The sequence below is a fragment of the Sphaerodactylus townsendi genome, linkage group LG01 (genome assembly GCF_021028975.2).
Source record: "Sphaerodactylus townsendi isolate TG3544 linkage group LG01, MPM_Stown_v2.3, whole genome shotgun sequence".
In the NCBI taxonomy this organism is placed as follows: Eukaryota; Metazoa; Chordata; class Lepidosauria; order Squamata; family Sphaerodactylidae; genus Sphaerodactylus; species Sphaerodactylus townsendi.
Window position 1 is genome coordinate 16,166,227 of NC_059425.1, and position 11,750 is coordinate 16,177,976.

General features: G+C 46.8%; 1 protein-coding gene across 2 annotated transcripts in view; it reads left to right on the plus strand.

Annotated features, from left to right (window-relative positions):
- LOC125439155 (serum amyloid P-component-like) overlaps nucleotides 1-8,854 on the plus strand; it is a 29,058-nt gene extending 20,204 nt beyond the window's left edge. Inside the window, exons 1-2 of one of the 2 annotated variants that reach the window (XM_048508083.1) lie at nucleotides 5,965-6,104; nucleotides 7,994-8,854. In XM_048508083.1, the coding sequence (XP_048364040.1) occupies nucleotides 6,041-6,104; nucleotides 7,994-8,616 (687 nt within the window). In that variant the 5' untranslated portion in view covers nucleotides 5,965-6,040 and the 3' untranslated portion in view covers nucleotides 8,617-8,854. Of the gene's footprint in view, nucleotides 1-5,964; nucleotides 6,105-7,993 lie in introns of those variants that run through there. The other variant, XM_048508092.1, reaches the window with a different exon arrangement.
- Nucleotides 8,855-11,750: the final 2,896 nt, after the last annotated feature.

Genomic DNA, 11,750 nt, shown 5'->3' on the forward strand with positions numbered 1-11,750 from the left:
ACGCAGCTTTATTTATTAATTTATAATTTGATTTATAGGTTGCCCTTCCTCTTGACCTATTCAGGGCAGCTTACAACAATAAAATTAGACTTTGGTTTGAATTTATACCCACCTTCTCTCCTGTGAGGAGTCTCCTTTCCCTTCCTCTCCCCAAAACTCCTTTCCCTTCCTCTCCCCAAAACAGACACCTGGTGAGGCAGGTGGAGGTGACATAATTCTGAGAAAACTATAATTAGTCCAAGGTTACCCAGTTGGGATACAGGAGTGGGGAAATGAATCTGGTTCACCAGATAAGTCTCTGCTGCTCAAGTGGAGGAGTGGGGAATCAAACCTCATTCTCCAGATTAGAGTCCACCAAATCTGTAGAGGTGTGGGGGGAAAACAAACCCAGTTCCCCAGTTTAGAGTCAACAGTTTAGAGCAGCGTAGTGGTTAAGATCAAGTGCACTCTAATCTGGAGAACTGAGTCGGATTCCCCCTCTGCCACTTGAGCTGTGGAGGCTTATCCGGGGAACTAAGATTAGCCTGCACACTCCAACACATGTCTTGGGCTTTTCTGACCACTCTAAGCCCCACCCACCTCACAGGATGTTTGTTGTGAGGGGGGAAGGAAAAGGAGTTTGAAAGCCTCTTTGAGTCTCCTTACAGGAGAGAAAAGGGGGATACAAATCCAACTCTTCTCCTCCTCTTCCTCCTCTTTCATGTGGAAGAGTGCAGAATCAAACCTGGTTCCCAGATTAGACTCGCCAAGCTCAAGACGCTCAGCATTTATTCTGGGACGGGATAAACGCCACCCCAGGGAGCCATTCTCCGCGACAGGCTGCCGCCCTTCCCCCAGGGCGTATCTCTAAAACAACCCTTTTAGCGGTTGTTCTGACAGCGAAACGCCAAGGCGAAAGCGAACAGCACCGCTGGAACACGCCATGCCAGCCAGTTGGTGCTACTTCACGCTGTCCTCTGACCCCTGCTTCTTGAGGGCAGCGTGGCGGCTCTCACGGCCAGCAGGTCAATTTATCGACAAGGTGAGTGGGATCGGGAGGAAGAGGCGCTCCATGCGCCTGCCGCATTTGCTGATGCCGCCGCATTTTCGCGGCAGGGTCAGCCCACGCCGCAGAATTTTTTTGCCGGGCGGAGAGGCTGCTTCGGACGGCCGTAAGGAAACAGCCTCCATAACTCTTCACTGTCACCCCACACGGGCTCTCAGGTGGGTTTCATGTCTGGTTTTGAACTATGATGTAATAGTCATATCAGCTCCCCACTCCACAACCTTTCTGAGCAGAATGTTCACCATTATCCTGTTGTACGGAACTAAAGGTGGGTTTCATGGTGAACATTTTTGAACCATTTGGCAATGCTTATACTGTCCGTTGATGCTTAGTCAGCCCATCCAGAAACTTTCCTCGTTGGCTGAGCTTTCAGCCCTCTCTGAGTTGCACACTTGACTCTTACAAGTTGAAGATGGTGAATACAAAGATGATCAAGTACCAACGCTAGACAACCAGCCATTAGATTTACAACCTGAGCGCAGGAACTTTACTGACTCCCGATGAAAGGGATTATTTATGTTCACTGAATTCCGGCAAGGGAATCGTTTATTTTGGGTTTGTTTGGTTTAATCATCCCCGATTAACATTATGTACATACGAGTTGAATAACAGGATAATTTGTGCAGATTGATGTGGTTAACACAGTTAAGAGCTGGTTGCCATATATAAAGTAATAGAAGACTTCAGAATATATTACAGCATTGAATTCTTTCGGCTTAGGAGGGCATTGTGTGGTTGGTGCTTGATTGTTTACTTTGCTCTCTGTATTGAATACCGAGATGAAACACAATCTCTTTAACATATTTTTACAAGCTTAACGTTTGGTTCTCTCAGATGCTGGAAACCAAAGAAAGATTTTGCCACTCTGGTGAAATGCTCCCCTGACTGAGGAATACATATTGACCTTTTTCTTATTTGAACCGCCTCACCCCTGATCAGTGGCACAAGGGGCAAATGATGCCTAGCCCCCCTCACCAGCCCCTGCCCTCCTGCTCACTCCTGTGGGCCCTCGCGCCCCAGAGCCCCTCCTTCCAGAGGTGGGATCCAGCAGGTTCTCACAGGTTCCCGAGAGTAGGTTACTAATTATTTGTGTGTGCCGAGAGGGGGTTACTAATTGGTGGTATTTTGTCATGTGATTTTGGCTCCCCAGTTATGCCCCCCCCTCTCAGCAGTGACAGCACGCAGAACTTGAAGCAGTCTAGCAAGGAGGTGCACCGGCGTGCATGGCAGCCTAAGCCTGCGTTCATTCGTTTCCAGCCCAAGGACCGGTGCAGCGGCTAAGTGTACCATAACCCAGCCCAGGAATGCTCCACCCGAGGAATGCCCGGTACGCCCCGGTCGTTAGCCCATCCCATTGGTAGCTATGCCACAGTTTGAATTCCACCCCCATGGGAACCTGTTACTAAAATTTTTGGATCCCACCACTGCCTCCTTCCCATTAACCTTAGTTCAGCTGGCTGCAAAGATTTTCTACCCTTCACGTGATGCCAATGGTGCACGCCCAGGGTGGGGCGCCCCCCTCCCGCCCTGTGGCAGCTTCACGACTGCCCCTGATGAAAAATGCATCCATTGTACCAGGTACAATTTGAATAGCCAGACCTACAGTCCAATCAACGTACCTAATTCTCAACATGACTTAATTTGTGGATACTAAAACCCAGAGACTAGAGTCATGAACAGATAATATAGGTCTTACTACAAACCTGAAACATGCCCTAGGTTTGCAGAAAAATCTGAAATCATAAAAAAAATCTACATTGACTCCCACAAAAAAAGAGAAGTTGCTTATAGCGTTAAGAAAAAAAACACCCTCAGTGGGTACTGCCAGGAAACCACAACAGTACAGCCAGAGTTCAAGCCTGGTTTCTGACAATAATAGGGTGGGAGGAGAGGGTAAGGTCCTTTCCAGAGTTGTTTTGGCCTTTGCATGACCCATTGCCAGGTCCACCAGCAACCACTGAGGAATTTGCCAACACCTGACTTTCTGTTCAGTAGCAGCCATGCCACAAAAACAACTGTAATGTCATGATCAAAGAGTCAGATTAGGAATTGGGAGACCCAGGTTTGAATTTTCACTCTGCTGTGGAAGTTCACTAGGTGACCGAGGGCCAGTTGCAGACAAAACCTGTTCTACCTCACAGGGCTGTTGTGAAGATACAGTGGAGGAGAGGCAAATGAAGTAAACAGCTTTGGGTACAGATTGTGGAGAACTGCACACATGTCGCTGAAATAAATCAATGGAGCTGAAGATGGAAAGGAAAAAAACAAGCAGGAAACAGTGAGAATGTGCTGGGAGGAGGGGAAAAGAAAATACCGAGAGGAGAGAGATGCAAGGCAAAGGGGGATACTCCCAATCTTGCCCTGATACCACGAATACCAGCTGGTTCCCCTCTGCTCAATTGGTCTCAGCTTGGGAGTTGGCACCATAAAACTGGAGCATAGTTTTCCCAGGAAGAGGCTGTTGGGGAAAAGGAAGGAGGGAAAGATGGGGGAGACAATAAAGGCAAGTTGGCTGGAAGGAGAGAATGAAGCAGAAAAATGAGAGGTTCTGGGGGCTTTTCAGGAAAGGGAACATAAGAACATAAGAACAAGCCAGCTGGATTAGACCAGTAGTCCAGCTCTCTGCTACTCGCAGTGGCCCACCAGGTGCCTTTGGGAGATCACATGCAGGATGTGAAAGCAATGGCTTTCTGCGACTGTTGCTCCCGATCACCTGGGGAAGGGGATTATGGGGGGAAGGGGATTATGAAATACCTCCATGAAATCCTTGTGGGCCTCTTTCTGTGTATTATAACTGTATCTTTTTCACATCGAGTGTTTGCTACCAACAACTTGGGTCTGAAACTACTCAAAAGTTGCTTCTATATTGGCACAAAAATTGCTTCTATGTTGGCAACAACTTGATCTTTTCTGGTATTGACATCAGGCTAACTTCTCCAATATACAGTCTGGGGTTCACTGACCTCATGAAGCGGTTCTTCGTATGGGGTAAGATATGTGTGGCATAGGGGATGAAGGGTTCAGTTAGGATCCGGAAGTCCTGAATTCAGACTTATATTGAGCCATAGAAGTTCCTGTAATTCGGTCCACCTTTGTTGAGAGGACTGGACAGAATGGAAAGCCAAGAAAATGTTGCCTGGAAAGGTTGGTTGTTTGAGACACAGGAACACGTGAAGGTAAGCTGTCTTATTCTCAGCCAGACCCTTGGCCAATATTGTCTGCTCAGACTGGCAACTGCTCTCCATGCTCTCAGATGGGAAGCCTTCTCATCATCTGATCCATAACTAGAGGGGTTCTGGCTCCAAGCTATGAATAGGAGAATGAAGATTCTCTCTTCCATAGAGAGCTCTGGGCTATCAGTGGCTCTTAAGCCAGGCCATTATGAGAATGGATGGTTCCAGGCAACTGATGAAAAAATAAGAATGTTAGGAGTAGAAATGGAACCTTGCCGAAGTTGCGTAAAGTTGCAGCTATCTCCTTGGAAAAAGGAGTGGCAGTGATGGATAGGATAAGCACGTCCCCCCAGAGCATGCAGCGTTTGTTCATTATTTTCAGTGGGTCTCTGACCCTCCAAATGCCCTGCCAGTCCCTTTAAAATATTTATCAATCCCCATCTATAGCCAAATCTTTTTACTAGCCAGGATAAATGTGCTCCCCTCGGCCGCTATATGAAGATCACATTCATTATTTTCAGTGGGTCTCCGACCCCCCAAATGCCCTGCCAGCCCATTTGAAATATTTAGCAATCCCCACCTATGGCCAAACCTTTTTTACGGCAGGATGAATGTGCTCCCCTCAGCCGCTATATAAAGTTCACATTCCAGGACAGATATTGCGGATGTGGACAGGAGAGAGCCTGAGACATTGGATTGTCTGATCTTGTTTTGCCCATTGCATAATCTATATGGAGCAAAATGGCTGTATCCAATCCTGAGAGATTTAGGATCTGTTGATAGAGCTAAGTTGGTACCCTTTAAACTAAAAAGTCGAGGATCCAAGGAGCCAGGATGGAATTCTTCTCAGTGGTGATTACGTGGAAGAAAAAGATGAACTTTTAAGATGGAATTGTGAAAATGTATACTCTCAAATTTAGAAATAAAGTAGAATTTAAAATACACAGAAGTATATGCTACTAGTAGTTAAGAATTAAAAAATAATATTTTAGCATGTCCTGACTTGAGATCTTGGTTTCAAGTGAGTCCACCATTAAAGATAATCCAGAGTGGTGTAATGATGAAGAATGGATGGCTTCTAATCTGGAGAACTGGGTTTGATTTCCCACTCTTCCACCTGAGCGACAAACTCTTATCTAGGGAATGGGATTTGCCTCCCTGCTCCTCCACATGAAGCCTGATGGGTGACCTTTGGCTAATCATGGTTCTTCACAGCCCCACCTCAGTCACAAGGTGTCTGTTGTGGGAAGAGGACGGGACCGGAGTTTGTAAGCTCCTTTGAGCCTCCTTACGGAAGAGAAGGGGGGATGTACATACAAACTTTTCACCATAATTGGAGATGACAGGGATTGAACGTGGGACTTTCTCCATGCCAACGAAACACTCTACTACAGAACTACAGCTTCTTCCCTGAGGAGGAAACATGTGGTAGAAAACCCAGGGTATCACAATCCCGTCCCTGTTTTCATCTGTGAAATGTCTGTAGGTTTGCATTCCTTCATCAAGAAAATGACCTATGAGGATGTGGAAGTCCGGAGGGGAAAAGAGAGAGTTGTGTTTGTGCCTGAAGGCGTTCAAAATATCAGCTGGCCAATGAGACCACTTGGGGGGCCTGAAGAGCATTCTCAGAGATTTCCTGGGTGATTTCCCTGGGCACTGGGTGCCTGGAAACCCTCACCCCACCCTTCTGGATTGCAGAATAAATTCTGCAGAGAAGCTGCAGGGCTCTCACAGTTGCAGAAGTGATTCACCCAGGAAAGAAGCCTAGGTCCAGCTGACGCTGTCGAGTCCTTCCTTCCTGTGTTTTCTGCATTCACCCACCATGGCGATCCTGCACACCCTTCTAGTTGTCCTTGTGGGCTCATTGGGGACTCTGGCTTCGCGAGGTAGGTGATGGTCTGAGGTACAGGAGCAAATGAAGTGCAGAAGGGCCAAAGAGGTCTAGGTTGCAATGGTGTCTGGACGTTGACCCTACGGGGATGGACAGAAAGAACAGGGGTGGGGTTTGTTTGTTTTTGCAAAATTCCCTAACATCATGTCTAGGAGTAAAAACCTGCACCGGAGGGAAATTTGTGCTTGAAAATTCCTGCTCCCCTCTGATATGAGGCTCCAGCTGATCCGCTGATGTTGCCCAACCACAATCGAAACTGGTTCATCTTGTGGAGAAAGGCAAAGGACAAAATTTAGCGAACTAGACTGTTTCAGATAAAGATGTCAATAAGATCAGTTGAGGGGTAGCAGCTGAGGATATTGTATGCTTCCACATTAGAATATAGTTCTGAGCATATTTGAACATTATCATTCATTTTTACGAGGTGCCTTTGTCAAAACCATTATTGTGCGCATTGTTGAACAGGGTACTTGGATACAAGAGCGTGAATGCCAAAATATATATTTACTTTCAAGCAGATGTGGCCGTGGTCTGGTATTTTTTGCTCCTAACATTTTGCCCGCATCTATGGTTGGCATCTTCAAAGGCATGTCATGGCAAGATGAGATAAAAGCACATTTCACTGTGACATGCCTTCGAAGATGGAAGCCATAGATGCGGGCAAAACGTGAGGAGCAAAAACTACTAGACCACAGCCACACAGCCTGGAAAACCCAAAACAGTCAGTTCATTGTGGTTGTGAAAACAAAATGTTATTTTGACCAATACACAAGCATGCCTGGTTTTAAAATTCCTACCATAGTTATCCAACCATTTTCAGAGGACCAAACTTCTAGACATGACCAAAATCAGATACCTGCTACTTCGGAAGCCTCCTTTTACAGCTAAACTTCATTCAGGTGTATTGTCGAAGGCCTGGCTGGCATCATGGAGCCCATGGCTACCTGCTCTGCTTTCGCTGGCTCCCCTGCCTGCTGGGACCAGGAGGCCTCCGAGTTGGGCCACTGTTCCACTTTTCATGGCCAGACATCACCTGTTGAATTGCAGTCCCACCTTCTCGCCTGGGGCGGCGAGTTCCCTTTTCTCCTTGCAGCTGGTGAGTCCACCACCTCCCACCTGCTGCGGCTTGGATGACTGGAGGAGTAAGCCACCCTTCGCCCTCTCTGGTGGTGGAAGGAGGCTTGGTGGCAGCTCCTTGCTGCGTAGATGGCTGTTCCCAATATGCGGGCTCTCTGAGGTGCCTTCGAGGGTGGGGAGGGCTGGCTGTTGACTGGAGCTGCTGAGTCCTGGCTGGTGGTGCCCACGTTGGGATTGAGGCTGACTGCCTTCCTAAGACACTATGTTTGTCATTCACACCATTACCAGTTTGGCTATGGAACCGTCAGGTAGGCTGTGCAAACAAAAAAAATAGTCTTGCAAAAAACAGCATTGTGACACAGTGTACTATGTGTATCACGATTGCCTGATTGCCTGGGACTACATTGTGATGAAGCAGAACCCATCATAATGAGCAAAAATGGCTTTGAAGCATCTCCACAGTAGACCAACAGGCCCAAGAACAAAATAGCTTTGGTGTGGGACTTTTCAGGAACATTTGGGGCCCCCCTGCAAAAAGCTGTCTTTTGGAACTGAAAAATGTTCACTTGCAAACACTTATCTGTATTGTAAAGGATCCCTGATTGGCTGGCCCATGCAAGGGTGTAATGTGGCCACCTTGATCTGCAGTGTTTTACACTGCATCTCTATGAACTGGAACACAGCATCTGCATCACACGTTTGCATTTGCCAGACAATCGGGGAACCTTCTCAAAGCCAGACAGGTAGTCTCAGATCAAGCCAACTTGATTGTGTGGGGAAACTGTTATTTTCTGGCTTCTTTTACAGGCCTTGAAAGGAAGATCTTCATTTTCCCAGAAGCATCCAACACAGCTCCTGCCGTTTTGAGAACTGCCCTCCAGCAGCCTCTGACCAGCTTCACTGTGTGCCTCAGATCCTACACAGACCTGAACCGTGCCTACAGCCTTTTCTCTTACACCTCTGGAAAGTCTGACAACGAGTTCACCATCTTCAAACCCAAACCCGACCAGTACAGCTTGTTTGTGGGGGGATCCATCGTGACCTTCAGTGTAGTGGACTATTTGAACTCCAAACCACATTGGGAGAATATCTGTATGAGTTGGGAGTCTGCCACAGGAATAGTGCAGGGTTGGGTGAATTCACAAGGCATGCCCCGCAAGGGTATGAAGCAAGGTTATACTATCAGTTCTGATGCTTCAATCATACTCGGGCAGCAGCAGAATTCCTTTGGAGATGGCTTTGACATCAACCAATCCTTTGTAGGTGAGATTACAGATGTGTATTTGTGGGGTCGAGTGCTTTCCCAAGAAGAAATGGATCTCTTTCGCAATCGCAAACCTCCTTCTGACTACTTGATCGATTGGCAACCTCTTAATTATGAAATCAATGACTATGTGGTGGTTAAACCCCTGTTTTCCAGCAACATGTGAGTCTGCAAAACAGAGAGCTTTATGGGGAGGGATTGTTGTTACCATAGCTTATGTTTCTGTATAGCAGTAAGGCAGCATTTCTAAGGATATTTTCCTGGGAGTTAAGTCCTGTAGAATAACATGGGGCATACTTCTGAGTAGACCTGCTTTAACTTGCTCTTTCAGTCCTTGATCTGTTCATTCAAACTCTTTCATGAAACTCATAAACCTGTCTTCTTCAATAAAATATTTCATTTTCTCCCTGTGTTCTGCCTTTTCTTGACATCTTCAACAGTCCAAGCAGGAAGGATAGATGTAGAATTCCTCTTGGGTCAGCCAACAGGCTAGAGAGGGAAGACTGGGTTTTGTGGTAGTCTTTCCTAGGAGCAAAAACTTCCAGATTGCAGTCACACAGCCCGGAAAACCCATAACACCTAGTTGATTCAGGCTGTGAAAGCCTTCGACTGTATAGAAAGGGAAGATTTTGCCTTAGATCTCCTTAAGGCAGGGGACACATTTTGCACAAGGAGAAGGGCTGCATTCTAGAGGGCTTCCACACTTGCATATAATTACTCTGAGCTCCAAGAGACAGGTGTGATATTCCATTGCTCCATTATCCCCATAACCCCCCAGGTTGACCATTTGTTCTCCCCAACCTTTCGTGTACCAACCGATTCTCCAATGAGACAGGGGGGAATGAAGGGGGAGGGACATTGATTTCTGAACACCCTAGGAATCCCCCAAAGCTCTATGACAAAACTGCGGAGTTTGGGGGAGTTCCTAGAGTATCCTGACATCAATTGTTACTTTTTGTTTAATTTTTTTGGCTGCCCTTCTCTAGGCAAGTTCAGGACAGTTTATAACCATATAATAAGTGGGAGGAAAACAATAAAACCATCCCTTCAGCCCCATTTTAAAATTTGAGGGCTAAAACAACCAATGACCCCCATATATCCATTGAAGGATGCAAAGGGAAAGAGGGAAGGGGAAGGAAGTGGGAAGAGGAAGGCCACATAACCTTCTTGTCCTTAACTATTGGTCTGGTCGAACAACTCTGTCTTACAGGCCCTGTGGAATTTCAATAAATTTTGCAGCGCCATGGTTCCACCTGGCCAAGGTTTCTCTGGGCTCTTTCCCAGAAAGATCCCGGGGGTTGCAGGCAATCTGATAACCTAGCAGGCTGGGCCTGAATGACTGGCCCAAGGTCACCCAGCAAGCTTTTATGACAGAATGGATGGATTGGACCCCTGATCTCCTGACCAGTACACTGTACTAACTTTTTAAACCTCATGGAGTCCTTGGAAAAAGATGGGATAGGGATGTTTCAATGTAAACAAACCCCTGGCGGAGCGAATACTTTGCTTCATTCATTTAAGCCACCATAAAACTGTGGGTAGGGGGTAAATGAGGAATGAACTTGGTCGGACAAGCTATGATGGGCATGAAGTGTGCCAAACACCTTCTCAGCAACGCTATCAGTGCTAGCCTCTCACTTGGACAGGGAACGGGCACACCTGCAGAGCGTTTTGGCACTGCTCCGTAGTTGTTTATGTTATTTATAGTTCGCCTTTCTCACTTGGATTTAAGGCAGATTACACGATTACACAGAGCGAGTCAATGTAAATTAACAGGAGAGGACATTCAATAATTGATGCAATAGAATTAGGGTTGTAGAATCACTAGGGACCTGAAAAACGAACTGAAGAAAATTTGATAAGCAACTGGCACACCCAAATGTTTCAGCAACCGGAGGCCAATTACGTATGGGTAAATGTCTCAAATAGAATAATCCATTTTGGTTCACTTATTGGAGTCAGGAATTGAGGTGTGTCCACAGCAAGGGTTGGCCACGGCCAATCCCTTGTAATGCACGGGATGCTGGAGGGGACATTGCTTGGGTGCCAGCCTCAGCGTTGGGGGCTGGTCCATCATCCTTTGAGCAAGGAGGCTGGCCACAGCCTCTAATGCAGCGGCATCCCCTTTTAGAGCAGCCCAAAAGGTGCCCATCACATTGGCATGCCTCCTCATGGCCTCCTCCCTATCCTGCCCTGCCTCTTCTGCCTCACCAGTGCATTGCTGAAGGAGCTGGTGGCCGAAATCTGCAAGAACAGGGACTCTCAGCCACCTTCTCCTCTCCAACAGCTCCAATGGGAGACATCTCTACAGTGGGTGGCCCACTTCCTGGGCCTGCAATGTGAGTAGAGGGAACAAGCAAGGAATCCTCCCTCAAAGGCCAGAGCAGCCCTGGAAATAATCTTGTCCCTCCACCGGCCTTTTACTCTCATAAACCAAGCCTGGAATGCTATGGTTGCTCTGCCATAGCCACTGAGGAAATCAGTTTCTTAAAGTTACAGGCATTCATTTTATCATTCTTTTTTTTAAAAAACCCATTTTTTGTTTAGATTTCAGATTTTTCTGCAAACTTGGGGTATGTTTGAGGTTTGTAGAAAGTCTTGTCCTCTTATTATTTAGTTAGATATATTCTGTTAAGTTTTAAAAATCTGTTTCTGTAAAGATGTTTTCCTATAAGGTTTTCCTGCAGCCTGAAAAACTAGTTTCCTCCCTCATGCAATTGCTCTCTGCACTGCTCCCATTGTACTCTTGATTGGATCAAGCTACCAAACAATACACACCCCCTAGATAAAGTTTCCCTCCAAAGGAAATCTCATAGGACCAAGTCTTGCGAAACTTGCTTTGCTTAATGGTCCTTCTTTTGTTGTTAATCACCCTGTATTGTTTTTCTGCTGTAACATCCCCAAAACACTATAACAGTGGTGGCGAACCTATGGCACGGGTGCCAGAGGTGGCACTCAGAGCCCTCTCTGTGGACATGTGTGCACAGAGTTCATCATGGTGGGGCTTGAAAAAACACACACTTCACATCTAGGTTGGCCTGGGGTCAGCTAAGTAACGCATGTAAACACGACGTGTAGGTAACCCTGTTAAGTGCTGTTAAACCCCCACTGGAGCAGCAGTGGCGTAGGAGGTTAAGAGCTCGTGTATCTAATCCGGGTTTGATTCTCCACTCGGCCGCCTGAGCTGTGGAGGCTTATCTGGGGAATTCAGATTAGCCTGTACACTCCCACACATGCCAGCTGGGTGACCTTGGGCTAGTCACAGCTTCTCAGCACTCTCTCAGCCCCACCTAACTCACA